This window comes from Sinocyclocheilus rhinocerous, unplaced genomic scaffold (assembly GCF_001515625.1).
Source record: "Sinocyclocheilus rhinocerous isolate Xijiao unplaced genomic scaffold, SAMN03320098_v1.1 scaffold2343, whole genome shotgun sequence".
Classification (NCBI taxonomy): Eukaryota; Metazoa; Chordata; class Actinopteri; order Cypriniformes; family Cyprinidae; genus Sinocyclocheilus; species Sinocyclocheilus rhinocerous.
Window position 1 is genome coordinate 30,054 of NW_015650719.1, and position 23,103 is coordinate 53,156.

General features: G+C 38.7%; 2 protein-coding genes across 7 annotated transcripts in view; both read right to left on the reverse strand.

Annotated features, from left to right (window-relative positions):
• LOC107712534 (MLX-interacting protein-like) overlaps positions 1-10,830 on the reverse strand; it is a 26,831-nt gene extending 16,001 nt beyond the window's left edge. For 2 of the 5 annotated variants that reach the window (XM_016517841.1, XM_016517838.1), the window contains exons 1-8: positions 10,305-10,830; positions 8,535-8,641; positions 8,357-8,442; positions 8,144-8,233; positions 7,929-7,970; positions 4,697-4,943; positions 4,521-4,610; positions 1,448-1,542 (exon numbers count right to left, since the gene is read on the reverse strand). In XM_016517841.1, the coding sequence (XP_016373327.1) occupies positions 1,448-1,542; positions 4,521-4,610; positions 4,697-4,943; positions 7,929-7,970; positions 8,144-8,233; positions 8,357-8,442; positions 8,535-8,641; positions 10,305-10,621 (1,074 nt within the window). In that variant the 5' untranslated portion in view covers positions 10,622-10,830. The remainder of the gene's footprint in view (positions 1-1,447; positions 1,543-4,520; positions 4,611-4,696; positions 4,944-7,928; positions 7,971-8,143; positions 8,234-8,356; positions 8,443-8,534; positions 8,642-10,304) is intronic. The other 3 variants (XM_016517836.1, XM_016517837.1, XM_016517840.1) reach the window with 3 other exon arrangements.
• Positions 10,831-11,131: 301 nt separating this feature from the next.
• LOC107712535 (uracil-DNA glycosylase-like) lies at positions 11,132-17,291 on the reverse strand. Of its 2 annotated transcripts, XM_016517843.1 has the most exons (7): positions 17,018-17,291; positions 16,250-16,444; positions 16,071-16,166; positions 14,142-14,239; positions 12,388-12,476; positions 11,623-11,801; positions 11,136-11,491 (listed from the first exon to the last, which is right to left on the reverse strand). In XM_016517843.1, exons 1-7 carry the CDS (start codon positions 17,114-17,116, stop codon positions 11,351-11,353), a joined length of 897 nt encoding a protein of 298 aa, XP_016373329.1. In that variant the 5' UTR covers positions 17,117-17,291; the 3' UTR covers positions 11,136-11,350. The 2 variants fall into 2 exon arrangements, with proteins under 2 accessions (XP_016373328.1, XP_016373329.1); XM_016517842.1 differs by lacking the exon at positions 17,018-17,291 and having other exon boundaries at positions 11,132-11,491; positions 16,250-16,814.
• Between the last annotated feature and the right edge of the window lie 5,812 nt (positions 17,292-23,103).

Below are 23,103 nucleotides of genomic sequence, written 5' to 3' on the forward strand. Positions count from 1 at the left end.
AGTTCTCCTCACAAAACGAAATTCATTTCAAACACAAATTTGATGAGAACAGAGTGGAAATTATTAGCAACACCAAAATAACAGCAAAGCTAATGTTTTCTGTTAGTTTAAGCCCAAACTACGAAAAGTAAAACCAAACTTTGTGGCAACAATTAAGACCAAACTGAACATGGTGTGTGTTTATGGTGCATGTCGGCAATGTTGTCTCGGCGGGGGCGGGGCGTGGTGGAGGTGGGGCTTACGTCGACGATATTATCAGATATCGCGATATTTTTAAAGGCGGTTATCGATAAGATATTTTTGACATATCGCCCAGCCCTAGGTGGGCCCGGAAATCGTAATAACACTATGATACCCAACTTTATACACAAATATACCTTTTATATAATTAAACTATAAACTGTATATTTTAATTTTGAACTCAATTCTAGTTGCCCTGTCTCTTTATGCTCTCCTCCTGTTTGCTTTGGTGTGGCTGGTTAAGTGAATGACATACGCAGTTCATGACGGACAGATCGTTAACGGCTGGTCCATGTGGTAATATAGTGTACATCGGGCAGGACATCCAAACGCCGGCCCACCTATCATTCATCGACCTCGAATATGGCTTTTCATCTGAAAGATGTATGTAGTAACAACTTTACATGGCCGCTCAATCTAACGTTAACCTAGAGAAATGTGCGCTATAGAAGTGTCTGTGTGGAAGCTGAACAGCAGCTCGCTCATTGCGGGACAGAAAGAGGCGCCGGTGCGCTCACTTGCTCTTAAAATACTCCATCATTTTTGGTCATACAGATAAAAGTAATACACCTTTCGAATCTGTAAAGACTCTACGTTTATTTCTGTGCACTCAGAATAACAACGAAACATTGCGCTTCTGTAAAATAATTAAAGCAAACAGGATGCGCTTTCTGCCGTCTCGGTCACGTGAACTTGAGCAAGAAACTTCGAAACTCCATTTATGATAAATATATTTATAGAGAGTGTAATTTCTACTTTCAAATTAAAAAAATTCTAATAGAAAACGTGTAAGCATGGATGATTTACATGAAATTTAATGTGTGTGCAATGCATGGGGGAAAAAACATTATATTAAGTTACTTTAAAATAAATAGTTTTTTTTGTTTTGCCATATACAACCCAGCCCTACTGTCCAGTTCTCATAGCAAGCATACTAAACTTGTCTTTCTTCAAACAGACCTTTGTTTCTTTTGCTTAAAAATGGTGCTAATTTGAGACCTTTGTGCAACTCATTGTGTCTGATTATACTATGCACAAATGTTCAGTTATAACAATATGCAATCATTCTAATGGGTTACACTCACATTGTTGAGTTTTATAATTATCACGAAGCAACTGTGCATTTGTGGAGGAGGACAGAAAGTGCTTACAAAACAGGGCCAACTACATCCCTACAAATTTGTGAATCCAGGGACAGGATTGTTACCTGTGTTTGGGAGCTGCTGCTGGTTAAGGGAGTGACGGATGGGGAAGTGGGGGAAGTGGAGGGGAAGGCTGGCTGACGCAGGGTGTGAAACAAATCTAGTTACAAAAAAAAGAGAGAAAGTAAAACAAAATGTTTGATCCAGTGTGTTAACTCTTGAACTACTCCGACAGATTCAGTGAATTTGTTGTACATTAATTGAATTTCGGACCAATTTATGATATTGTCATGTTCCACAAAATGGTTTGATTGATTCAAAATCAACAGCTAAAAGAGTGAATTAGTCACAAATTAGACACCAAAAAAAATCTATAAAAACAGTAATATTGTGAAATTACCACAATTTAAAATATATATTTTTCCATTTTAAAATGTAATTTATTCCTGTGATGCGAAGCTGAATTTTCAGCATTATTACTTCAGACTTCATTGTCACATGATCGTTCAGAAATCATTTTAATATGCTGATTTGGCTCTGCCATCACTTTATATTTTAAAATATATTTAAAAAGAAAAGTTATGTTAAACTATAATAATATTTCACAAAATTACTGTTTTTACTGTATTTTTCTTTAAATAAATGCAGAATCTGTGATCACAAGAGTCTTCTTTCAAAGAAATTACAAAAAATTCTTAATTATTCCAAACAACTATGGCAACACTTTAGATGAGGAAACACATTCACTATTAACAAAGACTTTTCCCCTCAATAAACTCCTAGTTTGCTGCTTATTAATGGCTAGTAAGGTAGTTGTTAAAGGTGCAGTAGGAGACCAAAATATTAAGCGCGGGCGCGAGGACTGGGATTGGGAACCGCTGGGCTACATCATGTCATTCACCGGTGAGAAAACTTTAAAAGTACTACAATACCAGGAAGAAAGAACGGGTTGGTTGTTGATGTTTGTCTGCCATTCTCACTCTGTCTGCACAGCATGCGTGAACGCGCTGATGACGTATCCTGTCTGCGCGAACCGGGTGCGCAGAGGTATGCTAATACATACCTTGACAGGCAGGTAGGAAAGTCAATTAAATGCTCGGACCAAGCGTTTTGATTAGACGAACATTTCTTGGTCCTACGCCTTCCACAGAATATATAAATACAGATAAATACATTTAGACCACTTAACTTAATTATTGCTATCGGGATGTGAAGAGACTTTCAACCAGCATAACAAAAAATGTTTCTGAAGACAATCACCTATTGCACCTTTAAGTTAAGGTATGGGCAAGGCTCCAGACAAAAAAAATCGAGTAAGGAGCCATTGGCTCCTATAAGAAAAAAACTTAGGCACCAAATTATTTTTTTAGGTGCCACGGAATAAACGTTTTTTTATTATTATTATTATTATTTTTTTTACATTTTAACATTTCAATCATACTGTCATGTGTTTTTCTTGACTTTATCAGCGTTTTAATCCATCTTGCAGATGACCTGGGAACTAAGGTTCGCTTAAAGTGGGAACTAAATGTCTTTTCCAACTTGAAATATACAGTCACAAAGAATTGTTCATTACACAGAATCTGTACCAATATCATGGACCATAAGCATCACTTGGCCACTGAGTGTAGTTTGGGCTCCTCCTCAATGCATCCTGTAAATGTTGTCATACACTCTTAAAAACAAAGGTGCTTCACGATGCCAAAGAAGAAACTTTATTTGTCTAAATGGTTTCATAAAGAACCTTTAACATCTGAACACTTTGTGGTGAAAGAAGGTTCTTCAGATCATAAAAAGCTAAGAAAGAGATGGTTCTTTAAAGAACCTTTGACTGAATGGTTCTTTGTGGAACCAAAAATGGTTCTGTGAAGAACCTTTTAAGCACCTTTATTTTTAAGAGTGTATGTCTTTCACACTTTCAGTCTGTTTTTCTTAATTAGTAAAATGCAATTTTATAAGAGGAGTTGAATCATGTAGACAACAGGTTAAGTAAAAATATGCAATAGCACATAAATATAGCGAAATGCTCTTTATAGTTATTTTTCTAGCTGACTGATGAGCTTATGGACACCGAATGGTTATTCTGAGGTAAATGTATATGTGATGTTTACAAGCTTTACACGTTTTCCGCAGTTTGAAACACTGAATGAGCTTTTACATGAGACATTTCAGTAAGTTGTACTGTAGGCTCTCTTATAAAATAGCCTACCTTTTGATGTTAATTCATGTTCATTATGTACTATAGTAGTAAAGAGAAATATTAAATGGGTTCATTTGCCGCTTGAACTGAGGCGCTAAAGCGATCACGCCTGCCACATTAAAGAGCGCCAAAACTGTATTTATTGTATGAATTTCGTTATGAATTTGGAATAATTTTAAAGCTGGTACTTTGCTTATTAAGCTTTTTGCGATTACTGGACGGCAAGTGCGCTTCAAATAATATGAAGTTCACGCATTAACAGAACACAGCATATAGACTAAGATCTTGATAAGAAGAAGCCATATTAGTAATGATTATAAACGAGAATTGTTAACGATATTGCCAATATCCACACAGCGGACAGCTTTACCTGTTGTACAGTAGTTTGTTCAAGTTGTGCACGAAATAGATGCTGCTTTTCTGCACTTTCACTTCGCACGTCACCATTATTTCGATCTCTCTCGCGCTGTACAACTGAGCTGCGTTTAGCAGGTGTGCGACAATGCTGCTGTGCGGCAGAGATGAGGACTGTTTGAAACTTTTTTTCCACTAAAAATTTGATGCGCATCGTCTCAGTTTAAAAGGCATTACATGCTAATTTTTAAGTTATAACGTAAATATATATATATATATATAGTCGCCAGTGGCGACCTCAGCAAAAACTTCACTCGCAAATTAATATTTTTGGTCGCAAATGCGACCGTTTTAATCGCAGTCTGGAGCCCTGGGTAGGTTTAAAGGGATCTAACATGGTCATGTAGAATAAAGCATAATATGTACTTTATAAGTACAAATAAACAGCCAATATGCTACTAATATGCATGCAAATAAGCAACTAGTTAATAGTGAATAGTGAATCTAAAGTGTTACCCAACCACTCATTTTGTCAACAAGTCAATCCCTAATTTGCCAATTAACAAGAGTAAATGTGCTTGTACCTTGCAGAGGCTCAAAAGTGTCCATGAAGTCCAGATTGGGTTGCAGTGGGATGAGGCCTGGCTGGATCATATCTGCATTACCTGCATGGGCTAAGAGGACAGCGAGGCTTATAGACAGTTTATCTTACTCTCGAATAAACATGTTAACAAGGCAGACTTCGATTGTCATTTCTCACCAATCTCCCTCGGATTGGGCCATGCTACAGGTTGATGAGAGGCCAGTGTGGAAAAGAGTGTGTCTGAGAATTCAGACATGAGCACATCCATGTCGAAGAGCGAGTCCATCTCCATTGGAACAGGTGAATCACAACTCTTGTGGGATCTACGACGGCCTCCCACACTGACATCCTCATCCTGGCACAAGAGGACACGGCAAGTGTCTGGACACACTTCCCCAAAGAGTGAAAACTGTTCCTCTGCCCCCTTCGGAGGTCAAAATGCAACAAGCAGGCCAGGTCAACAGACACACTCAAGGTTCATGCAAAGATAAATGCAAGCATCAAGCATGTGTGCTAGCATATGCACTAGCAGTCAAAATGTATTTGAACCAGTTCTTTTTAGTGCACTAAATGAACCAGTTCACCAAATCGGACCGAACCAACTGAAACAGTTCGCGGCTTGAGCAGCAAAGATCTACAAGTTACTCAATCAAAACAAATTTTCGGATGTCTGACAGTCAGTCTGACTCAAAATGAGCCAAAACCTACCAGCATATATGATCCTATGAGGAATGAACTCTTTTAGTTCTCCAGCTCCTCCAATAGTCACTGAACTGAGGAAAGAGTTCCAAAAGAGAAAAGGCTTCCAAAGAGCCACTGATATGTGCATGCGAGTATACACTTGAATGAAGGGGCGAAATGGTTTCTCATGGTTTATGTAAAAAGGGGAGTTGATTAAAGAGCAGGTCATATGGGTTTTTGAAAAATATCTCTTTTGCAGTTTATAACGTAGCTATCCTTATATGAAAACAATCTGCAAAGTTGTTAATCAAAAAAGTGCATGATAAATAAAGATATTGTCTCTCAAAAGAGAGAGTCGATTCTGAATCGCCTTAACGAGTCGTCATATTTTCGAATATTTTGCCTGTTACCGGTATACGTCACTGGGTAACACATCTGCATAATCCCCGCCTGCCCGCAAAATACGAACAGAGTCTGACCTGCCCACAAACACTTCCGCTAGTTAGTGTGTTTACATCATGTTGAGAAGACGCTGTGTTCAAGGATACCACAGAAATACAATTCGAACCTTTTGTTGTGTGCATGTCATTTTACCAAGGACTGCTTTTCTAATCTTGGCTTTTATCTTCTTTGGCTTCTAATCTTCTTAATTTGGACTAACAAGCTGTAAGTACAATTGATACGTTATGTGTACATTTTCAATTGAGCGCTCAAAATATCAAATTTGTGCTAATATGTGATGTACACCTAGTGCAGCTTTAGGTTTCCAGGTAAAGCACGAATGCTCTTTAAGACTAGTTTATTCACTTTATATGCTTTATACATGTAAAACATCTATGTAATAATGTAAATAATGTACAGTTTCTTGCACAGACCGATGGTTTCACTTCATATGACCTCAATATATCGTCAGGAGCCATGGGTATTAATTCGGTGTTCTTTGATATGCTTTTTTATTCTCAAAAACAGGTAGCCGCTAAGTTGCATTTTATGAATCACCAAAGTAAAAATATTTTTTAAATTTTCTACCGAATAAAAAAAAGTCACCTACATCTTAGAATGGCCTGAGGGTGAGTAAATTAACAGCAAATTTTCATTTTTGGGAGAACTATCCCTTTAAAATTCCTTTTGATCTAAAGGCTAAACCAGGGTTTTCCAAACTTTTTTGTCAGCTGAAGAGATTTCACATTAATATTAAGAGAATTAAGGACACATTTGTGGTTCTCTGATGTTGATTATTAGTCACATGACACACATTTATTTAAAAATGATACAGGGCTGCTCGATTTGGCCAAAAAATTATATTGTGAATATTTTGTCAAGCACTGCAATTTGAACTAATTTGACTTTTTTTTTCATATGAAAATGTCTCATATTTCTACTGCTGACACATCCAGACACAAAGAACAACAGACTCCTATACTCCTAAAGGGAAGTTACTTTTTAAGGGTGTTCACACTTGGGTTCAATATTTACAAGAACCAACTAACACTAGAAGGTACAATACAATGATTATGCTTTACATTCTCCGATCAAACCCTCAAGTTTTAAATCCTTGCACATTTTCAGCAGAATATTGGCCAAATGCTGTAATCTTCAATGCACAAAAATGCTGGAAAATGATGCTAATGTGAATGTAAATAAAGTGAACATAGCGCGCATTGCATTTCCTAATGCACATTAAACTCACAGCGCTTGCAGAGATGGAGTTTGCGAGAAGCAGCATTTATACCCTGGGTTAAACCACAGGCAGTGTATACTCAAATCAAGTGAAAGCTGATTTATTTTCAAAATAAAAACCTGTGTGTCCCAAAACCTAAGTTTTAAGCATTTGTGTGGGTAGCTGTGTCTAATATCCTCTTCCAGCTCATGACAAACATCTTAAATGCATTTTTGTCATTCATTACAGGCTTAAACAGATTTTGGAACTGCCATTTGGCTGTAAATAAAACTGACTTCATTCCACATCACTAGCCAGCCAATCGTGATAATCCATGATCTGGCTCTGGGTCTCTCTCTATATATTATTTACTAAGTAAATATAAATAAACTATAACTCTCTATATAATATATATAACTCTCTCGATATAATATAACTCTATAACTCTATAAATAAAGTTAATGCAAACTGCTGTCTTTCAAAAGTTTATAATAAAAATTCATCTTAAGACAGTATAGAGTAGGGCTGCACGATAAATCGCATGCGATATTTAATGCGCAACTTGTCAGTAAAGCCAAATCTCCATCACGTGCGGGCTTTCACATGGAGCAGCATTTACTACACAGAGCCGTTGTTCAGAGACAAGCTGCGCAAAATATGATCATGGTTTTGCGCAGCTTGTCAGTGAACAACGGCTCTGTGTAGTTAATGCTGCTCCATGTGAAAGCCTGCACGTGATGGAGATTTACCGCTGATTACAGAACCAGCTTTACTGACAAGATGCGCGTTAAATAATGCATGTGATTTATCGTGCAGCCCTAGTACAGAGAGTTTATACCTTTCCTTCACAGTCTTGTTTTCATTTGTGTAAAATTAAACAATCTACCCTGACTAAACTCTCTTAGGCAGTGCTGATCTCTTTATAGGAATAAATTACAAACCGCAAATAACAGGAAAGAGATAAAAGAAAAAAAAAACTCAATAAGAGCATGCCATTACACTTACATGCTAAATTACTAACTATACTTCAACTTTATAGTGAAGAAAAATAAATCCTTTTAAAATTACCTTGAGAAGGCTGGACAGGTCTTCATCGTTGTGCTTCTGTAACTATAAATATAATTTAAAGGCAGAGTAAGTGATTTTTCAAAAACGCTTTAAAAACTGATTCGGGCCGAATCGCAAAACAAACTTGTAGCCAATCAGCAATAAGGGTACTTTATAAATATCAACTTGGTTATACAGTACTGTTAAAGTTTAATGTAAAGAGCAAATAAACTTACTCTTTTCTTGAAATATGTTCTCCATTTATGATATTCTCTGATGACAATTTCAATTCTCCTTTTCCAGTACTTTCCTTCTGTTGCTATTGCCTAGGCAACAGAAAAACAAAGTACCCAAAAAAATTAACTATCTCCAAGAAAAAAACAGGAATGAAAGTTTTTAGACATTCAGATCTAAAGATGAAAATAAAATGACGCACCAAAAAGACTCACCTCTGTTGGTCGATGTACACCGGAGTCCATATTGCCATCCAAAGGAGTGACAAAATGGCAAACAGGGTTCTGTCTCTTCTCTACATCTTCAGGAAAGAGCGGCATTGCAGATGGAAATTAACAATCTCATATGTTTTACCATTTCTGGGTGGTATGTGTGTTTAATTACTGGACTTACATTGTATATACCAGGCTCTCCAAATAGCGTTGTTGAGGCGAATCTTGTCTCTCCACAGCAGCTTGAGGCCTTTGAAATTCTTCCATTTTGGTGACACCAACCTTCCACTTACGCAAACAAAACAGATATATTACATTTTTGAATAGCAAGACACAGGTGCAACCATGGTACAAATTTTAGGTCTATCAGATCATGACATTTTGGGTGTTATTAATTGTCACACAAACAGCTGCAACTAACTGTTTAACTGCCTGTTTGGTTCATGTCACTTAGCTTACACATACATTGTACAGAGATACCAAAATATTGCACAGGCACAGAATGACAAATAAAATTATTTTTAAATGTTTCTCTTTTGTACCCACTTTACTCAGTCAACCTGAATTTTACAGTAATATTTATTGTTATTTAGACTTTTTTTTGTCTGTCTACTGCATCGTTTCGTTCCTTGTTATGCTGAAAATGTGCAACACCAGTCTTTAAATATCACTAAAATGTTACTAATTTGTTAAAAGAAATACTTTATTCTGGTCACATTACCACCTCAGGGAGAAGTCACTTAAAATTATTCAAGAGATACTGTATGTTGTCAATTACTCCTTATTCCAGCAACAGATTTCTTTGGAATATCGCTGTACAGGCAAAATGTGTCACTCTGCAATGTTAATAAACAAAATGAGTTCAATTTTGGATAAAAACATTTTAATAATTTAACCTTATCTTTTAGAATTAAACTTTTTACTCTAAAACCAAAGCTGCACCATTGCTTGAAAAATAAAATCACAAATACAATTATGGGCTGTCACAATAAACAAATCATGAAAAGTGTTTTGTTCTCTTTGCACGTATAATTCATTCATAAGCAAAATAATAATTTTCTTTTCTATGCTGCTGATGTGAAGTTGTCTAGTAAATGTCTCCCTCTTACTTTGTATAACTTATTAATCCTTGCATAATTTTCTAGGTGTGTCCACATAATGTCACCCAAAAAAGTGACTATTCTGTCACCATTAATACACTCTCACTTATCATCAAAAATAATGTAAACAACAGGCTTGTTCACGCAAGATATTTTAAAAGTGGTCCATGTGACTTTCTAGATATACATCATTTTAAATTTTATTATAAAGAAATATATATATATATATATATATATATATATTCAGAAATTAAAATCGTAAAAGATGTATTCAAGCAATTGCATTTATTAATAATATTTCTTAATAAATTAACAGACCGGGAACAAGAAATGTGCGTCACGATATTTCTAGTCACTCTTCACCTTTATTTGCAAATACACGGCTGTTTTAAGTATCTGTGTTTGTGTAGTTGGTTGCCTAGATTGGAAGGGGGAATTTTTTACACTTCCTGACAAAACAGGCGTCTAATATATAGGGTGGATTAGAGAGTCACTTGTTGTAATTATTTGTCTTTACTAACGCTAGTGTAGTGGGTTTTTAACTTAACTATAAGTACGTAGAACGTTGGTTGATACTTTTGTAACCGTGAGTAACAAAAACAAACCAACAACTGTCGGCTGTTAAACAGCTTGCTAAAACGCATTACGCATCACCAACAATACCATCACAAACGAATGTTTACGTCTCATGACTAGAGTATTAAATGCGTACTAGTTTGTCTAGAAACTTTCGGCCCAGCTAGCAGCGCGCTAATATCTTTATAGGAATGATGGAATAATATTTACTGTGGTCCATCCAACTGGAGCTCAAACAGATTGCAAATCGATCTTTTGTTTAGTACCCAACCCACCTGTAGGCAAGCGTCATGCACTCAAAGAGCTTCGTCAGGGAAGCATCAATAGAGAGATGCGACGTGCTAGTCTTTCCGAAGTGATACGTCTGGCAGGTTTGTTTATTTACAGTGTCGAAGTCGTAACCTTTCTTTGAGGGGGGGTGATCGGTATGAGGATAAGACACCATAAAATGACCGCTGTGGATGATCTGCGACTCGCGTCCTTCTGATTTCTTAAACGAAATAGTCGACTCCTCTGCGTCAGAGTCGTCGTCCTGCTCTTGCTTGATTATCATCGTGGCCCGTCGGTATTGCCAGGTCTCTCGAGTAGCCATATTAAAAAGTACGCGCTGGACTTGTAGCGGTGCTGATAATTCACATTACACAACACATCCTTCGTCCATTAGTAACTGGATTTAGTGATATTATTTTAGAAGTTGTTTAAATGTCCCGACTTTTCCCGCATACTCCCAGCATTAGCCGCAATGCTATCACTCGTAACTTGAAGGGATTTAATGAAGTCAAGACGGTCGTTGCGTTGCGATGACAGAAGCGCGCGCGATTGGTTGTCTCGAGAGCACACCCACTAACACCGGGAAACACCAATAATGATTCAGCTCTGGAAACACTATGCGGGCAGCAACTGTGCAAGTCTGTCAAAACGGTGTTCTTCGGTGAAATACTTGTTTAGCGGTAATGTTGCTTTGAAACACATAGGTAAAATAGAACCCATCCTATTTAAAATTAGACCATCAACGCAAAGTGCACATAACATTCTGTAGAAAAATAGTTTATTGTGTTAACAGGCATAACAAAAACAAAAACATTCACTGTTAGTGTTGTACATTTAAAACGACATCAATAACATCTAAAAGGAAAACACGAAAAAGTAGATGGAAAATGGACAGAACTTAAAAGTAAAATAAACCAAAAACTTATCTTGAAAAGAAGAAATATGTATTCAGAACGAAGGTATGGATCATTTTGGAAGGAAATTAACAAAAAACAAAGGTTACTTTTGAAACAGGGGAGAGCATTCCATCTACAATCGCAAATATAAACCATCACAAAGCTTTCCAGTCGATGGGCTTCTTTCCTGATTTCTTCAGCAGTTCATTGGTCTTTGAGAAATGTTTACATCCAAAGAAGCCACGGTGAGCAGATAGTGGCGAGGGGTGGACTGTTTGCAGAACATGGTGTCGTTTCTACAAGTCAACAATCAGAAAACGATGTCTTACTGCCTGTTTGGAATACTTATTGGATCTATTGAAATACGTTTATATATTTAAGCTGGAAATTATTTCATTTATAAACAACAAAAAATCACACAATATACCTTGTCGATGGCAGCCCCCTTCTTTTGCGCATAAGAGCCCCAGAGAATAAAAACAAGACCCTGCATGTTAGTGCTGAGCCAGTGTATCACAGCGTCAGTGAAAGTCTCCCACCCCTTGTCTTTGTGAGAGTTGGCCTGGTGTGCACGCACAGTCAGCACAGCGTTCAGCAACAGAACTCCTACGAAAGACATTCATGAAGAAATTTCACTGAGCACATTTACATGCACAAGAAAATTAGCTTATATGCCTATGAGAAAAAAAAAGGACATGACTTCAGAATTAGCATACATTAATTCAAATGTAAGTCATGGATTTTAATGGGACTGACCAACATTTTCACATGATTTGCTAAAGTTTCAGCACCTGATAACATTTCATCCAGGTAGAAGTGCCATTTTATGTCCTCACTTTAAAAATTAAAATGATGGCTGGATCATACATTTCTACTAACTTACGTCTATCCACTAACTTACAAAATAGCCACACTGGCAGAGACTAACTGCTGGATAATGGATAAATCAAAGTCAACTGTCAACTTAGATGAATTGCAAAAAGAACAACTGGTCATTGCAAATGAATGGCATCATACGCTGGTTCAATTCTCCTGATGGAGGGTCAAAATATCTTAATTTCTGTTCTGAAGATGAATGAAGGTTTGGAACATCATGAGGGTGAGTAGGCCTAATTAATGACAGAATTTCAATTTTTGGGAACTATCCCTTTAACATGTACTCCATGAAGAGGAGAAAGTAGGGGATGCACACCTTGCTTTGCCCATCCTGTAAGATCTCCGTGACCAGGTTGCTCAAAGCCTTCGATGTCTGAAGCCAGTTCTTTAAAGATGTTCACCAAGCTGTGAACAGCAAAAGTGTCATAAAATCACTGTATCGAAAAACAAACAATCATCTAGCCCCTATTATAATTTGTAACATCCTTGTGCTTACTGTATATGCTCAGTGACTTTTAAAAGAAAAGAGATTTTGATTAGCAGGACAAAGGCCTGTAAGCGTAAGCTGCTAGAATATAATTTGTCACTCAGTGGTTGTCCTATTACTCTCATTGTCTTCTACAGTTAAGAACTTGAGTGTTATGTTTGACAGGAATCTGCCTTTGATTGCCTTTCTCAACCTGGAGGTTTTATCCCAAGGACACCAGGTCCTTCTAGATCCAGCCTTACTCCTGATGGATTTTATAAAGCCTAAACCTACTGTACATCCACCTCATCTGTAAATCTGGAACTCAAAAGACACTTAATTGTTAGTCCTAACAATACAGTAACATAGCTAGCCAATGCTAACAGTATGTTTAGACCAGGGTTCCTCAATAGGCGGCCTGCGGGCCACATCTGGCTCATAAGAGAAAAATGTTTTGCCTGCACTAATTTCAAATAATGTGGCATGAAAATTTAAACGCAGCATCAGAAAGCGACATTAAACTTACATAGTGTCTACACCGGACGCGACGCAACAAAATACAATAGAACCCATTATAATCTGTGATGCTGACCTACACTACACGTTGCGCTACATGACAAGTGAGTGGCTGATACCATCTTTGTTATGGAATACACATGTTGGTTCACATTGAGTTGACAATTTAAACGTACCACAAGTTTGCTTAAATTTATTTTCAAGATCTGAGGTAAAATATTTATTGTTGCTTTCAGTATGGCTATAAAGATCACACAAAATATTCAAACTCACATTAGACACTTTTAACATTGAATAAAGCACATAGTAATTACCTGAGATTATCACTGTCATAGTTTGTGTTGTTTCAGCCGCGACGTCACAGAAAATAATACCGTTTCTAAAACAGAATCCCGTGTCGCTGTGGCGGGTGGTTAGGACAAAAAAACGACATGGAAAAGATACTTTTTATTGCGTCCCGTCTGGTTGGGACACGGTGTTACAGTTTGATCCCTGGCCCTTGGCTTGGTATTGTTGGCAGAATTCTGCCCTTCAGCGAAAAGTAATTGAGGAACCCTGGTTTAGACTGTATCGCTAAAGGTGGGGCGTCCAATCCTGATTCAGCAGGGACACGGTCCTTTAGAGCTTACCTCCAAACCTAATTAAACACTCATGAACCAGCTAGTCAAGGTCTTCAGGATTACTAAAACTTTTCAGGCAAGGGTGTTGGATCAAAACTTAGATACTAGGCTTCCAGGGGCAGGACTGGACACCCCTGAACAAAGGAGAACTGAGTGTAGTCTTTTTTTCTTCCTGTATTTAACAAAAAAAAAGTAGGTTTTTTCTTCTTCTGGCTTGCTGACAAGCTAAAGAAGGGCCGCAAAACTTCCTGCAGAGCTTAGCTTCAACCCTAATTGAAAACTGTGGGCTTTGGCCCTCCAGGGAACTGAATTTTGCACCCATGAACTAAAAAAAAATTTATACTATGAAAATAGTATTTGATACATATCAAATTAAGGTACTCCAGTCTGTAAAGCTGCTTTGAAATTATGTGTATTGTGAAAAGCATTATAAAAATAAACCCTGACTTGATGACTGCAGGGCAGTACCTTGGTGGAGGTGGCACAGGTCTCTGCACGCTGAAACAAAGCCCATGAGCCTGGTTAGGTCCATGATAAGGATCCTGGCCAAGAATCACAACCTTTACCTACCATCACAAGAAAAAAATTATTATATTCTTAGAAAACCATGCAGTAATTTAAGAACAAATAAACATCTTGGCATGTTTTGAACAGAATTTTGTACAAATGGTTAATGAAATAAATTACTCAAGGCAACTCTCTAGAGTGTCCCAAATGGAACAGCAACAACAATGGTATTTGGTATCAGGTGGTATTTGGAGACATATCCACCTGCAGAACCAGTCATACAGAACAGTGGGTTCTGACCAGCAGTATCAGAATGAACATTATGGCAGAGATGATTCTTGTTCTAGAAATCATTTGATTAGACAATTAATATTTAGAGAGAATTATTTCCGAATATTTCAGTTTGACTACACTGACACTATCGGATGAGAGAACAAAATCAGAATTGAACCGAGTTAGATAATGACACCACTGACTTCTGTAGAGCTGCTTTAAAGTTGAATTTGTTTCATAACTGATTAACTTGATTTGTTCCTAACGGTCATTTTTGAATGCATATATCTTTTAATAACGAACTATCAATGTTTAGAATTACACTAGCATACAGACCCAGACAGCGAACCTCCAAGATGTCTGTTAAATTGATAGTTCACCCAAAAAGAAAATCTTGACATAATTCACTCACCCTTAAAGAGTTAGTTCACCTAAAAATGAAAATTCTGTCATTAATTACTCGCCCTCATGTCGTTCCAAACCCATTAGACCTTTGTTCATCTTTGGAACACAAATTAAGATATTTCTGATCAAATCTGAGAGCTCTCAGACCCTGCATAGACAGCAACGCAACTGTAATGTTCCCAGGTCCAGAAACGAAGCAAGGACATCGGTAAAACAGTCCATGTAACATCAGTGGCTCAACTTCAATTTTGCAAAGCTACGAAAAACTAAAATAACAAAAATAACTTAATTTATTCAACAATTCTTCGTAATCAGCGTTGTTTATATTCAGCATGCGCACTTTCTCCTAAAAGTAAACATAACTGATTAAGTTGATTGTGTTCTGGGGAAAGTGCGCACAAGGTACTCTCCAAAATGGCAGAAGACGGTAACTGGGGGAGAAGAATTGTTGAATAAAGTTATTTTTGTTTTTCGTAGCTTTGCAAAATTGAAGTTGAGCCACTGATGTCACATGGACTGTTTTACCGATGTCCTTGCTATGCTATGTTGCTGTCTATGGGAGGGTCAGAAAGTTGTTCCAAACCTGTATGCCTCTTGTTTCTTCAGCAGATTTTCTTTTATGTTTCTCAGAAGTCAGTCAGTCATGCAGGTTTGAAACAATATGAGAGTAAGTAAATAATGTCAATTTCCATTTTTGGGTGAACTATAACCTTAATAAGCATGTCATTTGGAATCTGATAAACTGATTTTTTTAAAGCAGTTTTACATACATTCTAAATCATAAACATCTTAAAGACATTTTCTAAATGTCTGTTTAACTACTGACTGGACATGTTTCAGAAAAATACTGCTGATGAGCAAATATACAAAAATGCATCTTCAAGCTGAAAATGTGAACATCAAATTAGTTCTCCACAATCACAGGCCTATATGTGCAATGAGGGGATGACCGTAAAGCTAATAAACATAAAAAAAAATAAAAAAAACTTGACATCATGGGGTCTTTACAAGTAAAAGTAAGAACATAAGCACTGTGTGCAAGCTATGCTCCTGTACGACCATCTTTATCTGGCTATAATGTAATCTGTCAAAAAAAAAAGAGCCATTGGCTTTGTGGTCACTTTTTTGTCTGGAGCTTTGCTAGGGATAATAGGCCAGAAAACAACCAATGATTTTGACCTGCCTAACATATGAACATGACACCCAACTTACATCTTTTATGTCACATGTTTGTGTCCAGGTAAAAACTTCATTTTCAGGTGGATAGATGGTGTGTTTTTGCCTCTCCTCAGCAACAAATGACATTAACTGCGAAAGAGAAACACTATTGTATCACTCTTCATTTTAGAAAGTTGAAAATGAAAATAGTTTTTCATGTGTTAGTTACTTACTGATTTAAAGTAGGGCTTCCCGAATTCTGCGTTGAGCGCTTTCTTCCAGCTCTCTCCAATCCCGTTCGGTACAGCTTGGTTTGCAGCGAGCCTTTCCAGAGCCGCCTTCTTGTTTTTGGATATCCGTTCAACTTGCTCGGGACTCAGGGACAGTGAGGATGTAACGTCGTCGCGCTCCAACTTTCGTTTTTTCCCCTGAGACAATATTTTAATACATTTGGTTGAACTCCGTGTTCGCTTGGCAAAAAGACCGGACATTTGTACATTTAAAAACCTAAGGCAAGCTATGTTGGAAAACATTGCTTATTTATTTTATCTTGGGATGCTTTCTCAAAATACATGAGAGTTTTGATGCCAACTTGTAGCGTGAATTACACGCAAAAGATACGATAATCCTTTAGCGATTTACCACGTGGTGCATTCGCGGTCATATTCAAGAAAATCTTAGTTATATACAACTAAACTAACAGACGTGAAATTGACGTTAAATGATTTCGCTTACACTGTCTCAACACATTTTCGCAGTAAGTTGTTTGAAATAATCTGCACTAGCTTTTGTTTAGGCAAGTGACGTAAAACTACTTCCGGAATTGTGTAAACTTTAGCGGGAAGGATAAAATAGCGAGGTTTTAATCAGAGTCAATTCTATTTGCTAAATAAATGACAACACGTTCAACAGATAAATAAAGCACAGCCACTTTCATTAATAATTCCCGCGAAACGTGTACGCATATCCAGTCGTGCCAGAATAAAGCATATTTTACTCACATGATCTCTTGCATCCCCTGGGCATGTATGGATCTCGTCCAGATTTCTTTTTTTGGTCATTGGCGAAAAAAAAGAGGTGATACTTTTTTGTCCAATCATTTCCACAAATAAAATGATTATTTAAACGAAACAAACTTTAAAAGAACAATACTCTAGGTATGGACCATAGACTGTATAAAAACGGTATGGACGCGTGATAGTGTTTGAAGAGCTGCTGTAACTCCCGCCAGCTAGACGTTTGTGACGTAGATTACGTGAGGGCGTAACATTTTCAACTTGTGTAGGGTGACAAGATAATGGTTGTTACGTTCAAAACTTCACATAAATGCTACTCTTGTGACAGCACACTTTATATTAAATATGTAAATAATTTTTCTTTATTACAACACAAACTCTTATATTCAGTTTGCTCTTGGTATATACATAAATACACATTTTTAGGTGAGAATCCTGTAATTCTTTTGGTAGACTATACCGTATTGTCCCGAATATAAGACGATATTTTTTTGCGTGTTGTAAAGATCGCGAGTGAAAACAAAAGAAAAAGAAAACCTTACAGCTGCACGAGTCGTGACTGTCAGGTTAGCCTCTCATATAAATGTTTTTTCCTAGCTTTTGGCTTTTGTATTATTTATTTATTTCTGTTGCTATTATTGTAGGCCTACATGTTGGTATAGTAAAATGTAAGTTGATTTTGGCATAAATAATAAAAAAGTTTGTGTAGGGTGGTATGGCTATCATGTTTTTGCACCTTTTATTTTGTTCTGTAACTTTGTTATGTGTTACTATTATTAATATAACTTAATAATGATGATTATAAATTCTTTGATAAGAGATAATCGCAGAACCAGAGGAAAGAGAGAACTGAAAACGAAGAAAAGGGAGGAGAGATAGCATTGCGCCGTGAAAGAACCCTGCAAGGGACACAAGACAAGATCATATGAAAAGTAAAAGAGAGGCATGTCAACATAACCACAGCGACCCTGTGTGGTCACTGGTGAAACAAACATTCCAGCAAATCCCGTAACCAAATGCTCTTCTCATCTCCCAACAAAGTTTAATTGTTTTCTCAAATGTGATCAGGGGCGGACTGGGACAAAAATTCAGCCCTGGCACTGTAGCCACACCGGCCCACATTACCACACCGACACAGCCCCACCCACGGACGTACGCATTCACTACTTACGTTTGTGTACAGATGGTGAAATAATATAAGCAGTACCATATATGTCTCTGACCGGCCCACATTAAATAAACAAAATGGTCCGGCCCCTCTGGCATTTGCCAGAATTGCCAGATGGCCAATCCGCCCCTGAATGTGATCATAATTGTCAAAATTCTGTGAGTATTCGCGTGTCATCACCGAGCACAGCCGCGTGCTGCAGTTGTTGCAAGGAAACACAGACGCGCGGACATGGATTTCTGCGCAAAAGGACCCAGCTGGAGCGGGTTCTGGAGTGGACTCTGAGGGCTCCCGGGTTCATGAGTGGACTCTGAGGGCTCCTGGACTGAAGCGGGCTCTGGAGTGGACTCTGAGGGCTACCGGGCTGGAGCTGGCTCTGGAGTGAACTCTGAGGGCTCCTGGGCTGGAGTGGGCTCTTGAATGGACTCTAAAGGCTCCAAGACTGGGGCAGGCTCTGGTTCTGAGTCCTGGGCTGGAGCCAGTTCCAGAGCAGACTCATGGAATGGAACAGGCTCTGTGAAAACCAATGCTGAGGCTCTTGAGATACCAGGTGCTCTGGATGAAATCAGCGGTGGATCCGCCATATTAGCAATCAGCCCCAAGTGTCTTTGGAATGCCTGAGTGTCTTCAAGTGGAACTTTCACAATGACCGGGAACACGGGAGTGGCATCCGTGATGGCTGAAGACTGTGGCGTGACATCCATGATGGCTGTAGGTTCTGATGTGGCGGCCATAACGGCTGGAGGCTCTGGCGTGGTGGCCAACTTGAGAAGGGGCTCTGGAACAGTCTCCTCTAGAGTGGACTCTCGAACGACTGGAATGGACATAGCTGCCCTCTTCCTTCTTGACCTTCGCTTACGAGTCAGAGATAGTGAATCCTCACTATTCTCTGGAGGTGTTGTAGCACAGTGTTTCCCAACCGGGGTGCCGTCTGTCGAGAGCAGGGGTGCCGTGTAAAAAATAAATATTTTTAAATTGCTAAAATTTTCAAAAAAGCATCTATTATATAATATCCATTTCTGATGTCGTAATTTAATTACATTTTCAGAGTAACTTGCCCAACACTGTTCATAAGCTCAATAGTGCTAGGTTCCAGCCCCACCGCCACGTTCCAAAACATTTGAGCCAAGCCTCCTACTGTCAGGGTTTTGCCCTGACACTCTGGTTGTCTTGTGTTTTGTTTCTTGTGTCTGTTGTCTTGTGTCAGCACATGGCTTAGTTGATTGTTTTTCTCAGCCATGTGCTTCTTAAGCCCCTCCTCCTGGTTTCCTCATTACCACACCCTCTTGTTAGCCCTCATTGAGTCCTTGTTAGTGTAATTGCTCTCACCTGTTCCTCGTGTGTTTTCCTCCCTATTTATAGTGCCCCTTGCCCTATTGTCTTTGTTTATTTTTATTTATTTTTTTTTATTTTTTTTTATTTTTTATTTTTTTTTAGTCCTTTTGTTTATTCTCTTGCCTGTCTTGGAGTAATTAGTGTTCCTGTGGAGCTATGTTTTGTCTTGTTGTGGTGTTAGAGTTCCGTTCCTGTCCACTGGTTCCCTTGCCTGGTGTTTGGGGTGCTTCAGAGTTTATGGTCAATAAGTATCTGAGCTCAGCTCTCTGGTGCCTTGCTCTGGTCTCTCCACCGGCCTGGTCTTGCCGCCTCCTCTGCTGCTATAGTATTCTGCCAGTTGATGTCTGAGGCTGTTCCAGTGGCCTTCCCTAGCTATCTCCGTTTATTGTGTTCCTGTTGTGGTATCACCTGTGCACCTCACTACCCTTTTGTATTGATCTGTTTTGTCAATAAACCCTTGTTACTCACACTGCAATTGGGTCCTCCTTCCAGGTCCCTGACACCTACTCCCAACCCCTGTTGGCGCAATGCAGCCAATGCCTGAACTCGTGCCATCCGCTGCTTCTTTGTTGCTTGAGGAAGAATCCGAATGCCCATGGTGCTAAAGCTGATTAACACTGACTTCCTGCTGGATCTGTGATGGCTAAAGTATTCTGTCACGGAAACGCACTGAAAAATTTGTAGATGATCCAAGTGTAGATTTTAATAAAAACAATAATCCGCAAAAGGCAGCACCAGCACAAGATAATCCAGAGAACAGGACCCAGCAAAAACAGAGTAGAAAGGCAAAACTTCAGCAACAATAGCTAAGTGAACATGGAACATATAAGGGTGGCTAATCGCACAAAGCTGAAAGCAATGAGGTCTGACAGTCCGTGCAAAGAGTGATGGGAACGGGAGTCCAGAACTGACAGATAATGATCCAGGAAGAGAGCCCTTTGGTGGTTGACATGGGCACACCAGCAGATGGCTGTGACATAGGCTGAGTGACTTTTGTTAAACTGTGCACAAATTTACTGACAAGGTATCTATAATACCACAACTGAAGCTGCTTCTATAAGACCAGTAAGACCAATAAGCCCGCAAACAAGCCTACAGGAACGTCTCGTCCTGATCTGAACTGAATCAGACAAAGGCAAAACGACTGGACATGAGCAGTAGATCATCGCTTTTGCACTGTGCATGAGATTAGTTCCATATGGTCTGTGGCCTTGGCAACAAAATAGTCTTCTGAAGGTCTTCTTTATTCTGAGACATAAGGTGCTTTAGCACCGGAGGAACTTTTCATAGCTCCTATAACTATTGGAAGAAGTACCCGTGATAGATGGATTGACGCCAAAGTCCAGGCACTTCACCATTATCCAGTTGTTGACGTTGCTGAATGCTGTCACTGCTGGTCACCTTACTTAACTTCATCATTCCTACTAGCGGTGCAAATGCAATGCCAACCATGTGTCAAATGCAATGACAAGCATGTGTCATTGTTTGTTACCACAGCAATCACTTGGTCAGAATTGCAGAAAGCTGTTTACTTGTACCATGTAAAAAGATTGCCGTATACAGGCCTTTCCACACTGAGCGCGAAAAAACGAAACGAATATCGGACACGATGACGCGCTGGAATAAAACAGTAGATTTCTATGGATGCTTCCACATAGACCGCGAACATTCGCGCACCGAAAATGCGAATGTTTTTTTTCGAACCAGTCCGACGAATCTTTTCAGTTTCGCAAAGCGAAAACACGGGCCGTCCAATAAGATTTGAGCTAGGATCACATGACCGGAGCAGCTGCTGTTGCACAAAAAGGCAAGTGTGGTGGCGTTGTTTCGAAAACCAGTGTAAACAAACACAGAAGAAGAGTATCCCGGAAAAGAGAAGAGAGTGGATGCTGAGTTCTTGTTATCGTTGGTATTTGAGAACAGATTTATTCTCAGATGTTCTTTATACAGAATAACATATTTTCTGTATGTTTTGTATGCAGCTCATGGTATTTTTTATAGAAATAAAGGATGTTTATGACAAATATTAGCGGTGTAACTTATTAAACATACAAAGAGTGCATGTGTCTGCTTATTAATCAAAATCAACTATAGATCACAGTGTAGCTTGATGCTAATTGTACTTCTAATTATATTTTAGGATGTAGCCTATTCTTGTAAGTATTATAGATAGTTTGTTTCTGGTGTAGAACCTTGTTTGTCTTAATTTCATGCTGTATATTGAGCAGCGGATGATGTTAAATCCATTTATGAGATACATATCTGAGGAAAAATGCATTGCTGGTCGGCGCCATCTAGCGTGCAGGCGTGAATTAGCAGAAGGCGAACATTCGTTTCGAGTTCGGTGTGAAAGCACCATTCGTCGGTGATTCACCTCGCTTTTTCGCATCGCGCTCAGTGTGGAAAGGCCTTACCACGTAAGAGCTCATCTTCCTGGTGGCATTCTGTAAGTTAATAAATTTAAATCAAAGGTTGGCCATGAATCACCGCTCATCGTACACTATGCACACCAGTGGAAACTTGACACTGGCACTTAATTGGTTTTATTGCTATGCTTTGCCTCAGTCCTCTTAAAGGGATAGTTCACCTTCAGTTGCTGGTCCCCACTGACTTCCATATATGGAAGTCAGTGGGGACCAGCAACTGAAGGTGAATTATCCCTTTAAGAGGACTGAGGCAAAGCATAGCAATAAAACCAATTAAGTGCCAGTGTCAAGTTTCCACTGGTGTGCATAGTGTACGATGAGTGGTGATTCATGGCCAACCTTTGATTTAAATTTATTAACTTACAGAATGCCACCAGGAAGATGAGCTCTTACGTGGTAAGGCCTTTCCACACTGAGCGCGATGCGAAAAAGCGAGGTGAATCACCGACGAATGGTGCTTTCTCATATCTAAAAAGCAAACAACAGACGTTACTAATATACAGTAAAGGTGTGCTGTAGTACTACCAATGTCAGACTTGTGTTCCCGTTTTGTTGTTTTCCTTCCCATGTGTTCCGTGTTTTGTGTGTGTTTTTCTTCCCATTTCCTTTTGCCCTTATTTGGCTTTCCTGTTCCTGCTCCCTGATTGTTTTCTATTTGTCTCAGCTGGTTTCTATTAGGGCTGTGTGATATGGACAAAAAAAAACTCGCGATTTCTTGATCAATTTTGCGATTTCGATTTTAATCACGATTTTGACACACACAGACATGCTTTACAGTCATAAATACATTCAGTGTGAATTTGAAACATATTTCCAAAAGAAAACCAATTAGAGCTTTATCAAGAAGCTGTAACATGTCTCTAGAACAGACATAAGGCAAAATAATCACTAAGTAAAGGTGTAACAAAATGTCTCTAGAATAGACATATGGCAGAAAAAAAAAATCCCGTGTCCAGGGATTTTTTTTTGCCATGATTGGTCATAGAGCTCTTTGTAGCGGTGCCTCAGGTGTTGAAATAGATTTGTTACGCCAGGTTACTACTCCGTCTGCAGTGCGTATACAGTATACAGAGAGAGAGAGTGTGTGTGTGTGAGAGTGAGAGTGCGTGTGTGTGTGTGTGTGAGTGTGAGTGAGAGTGAGA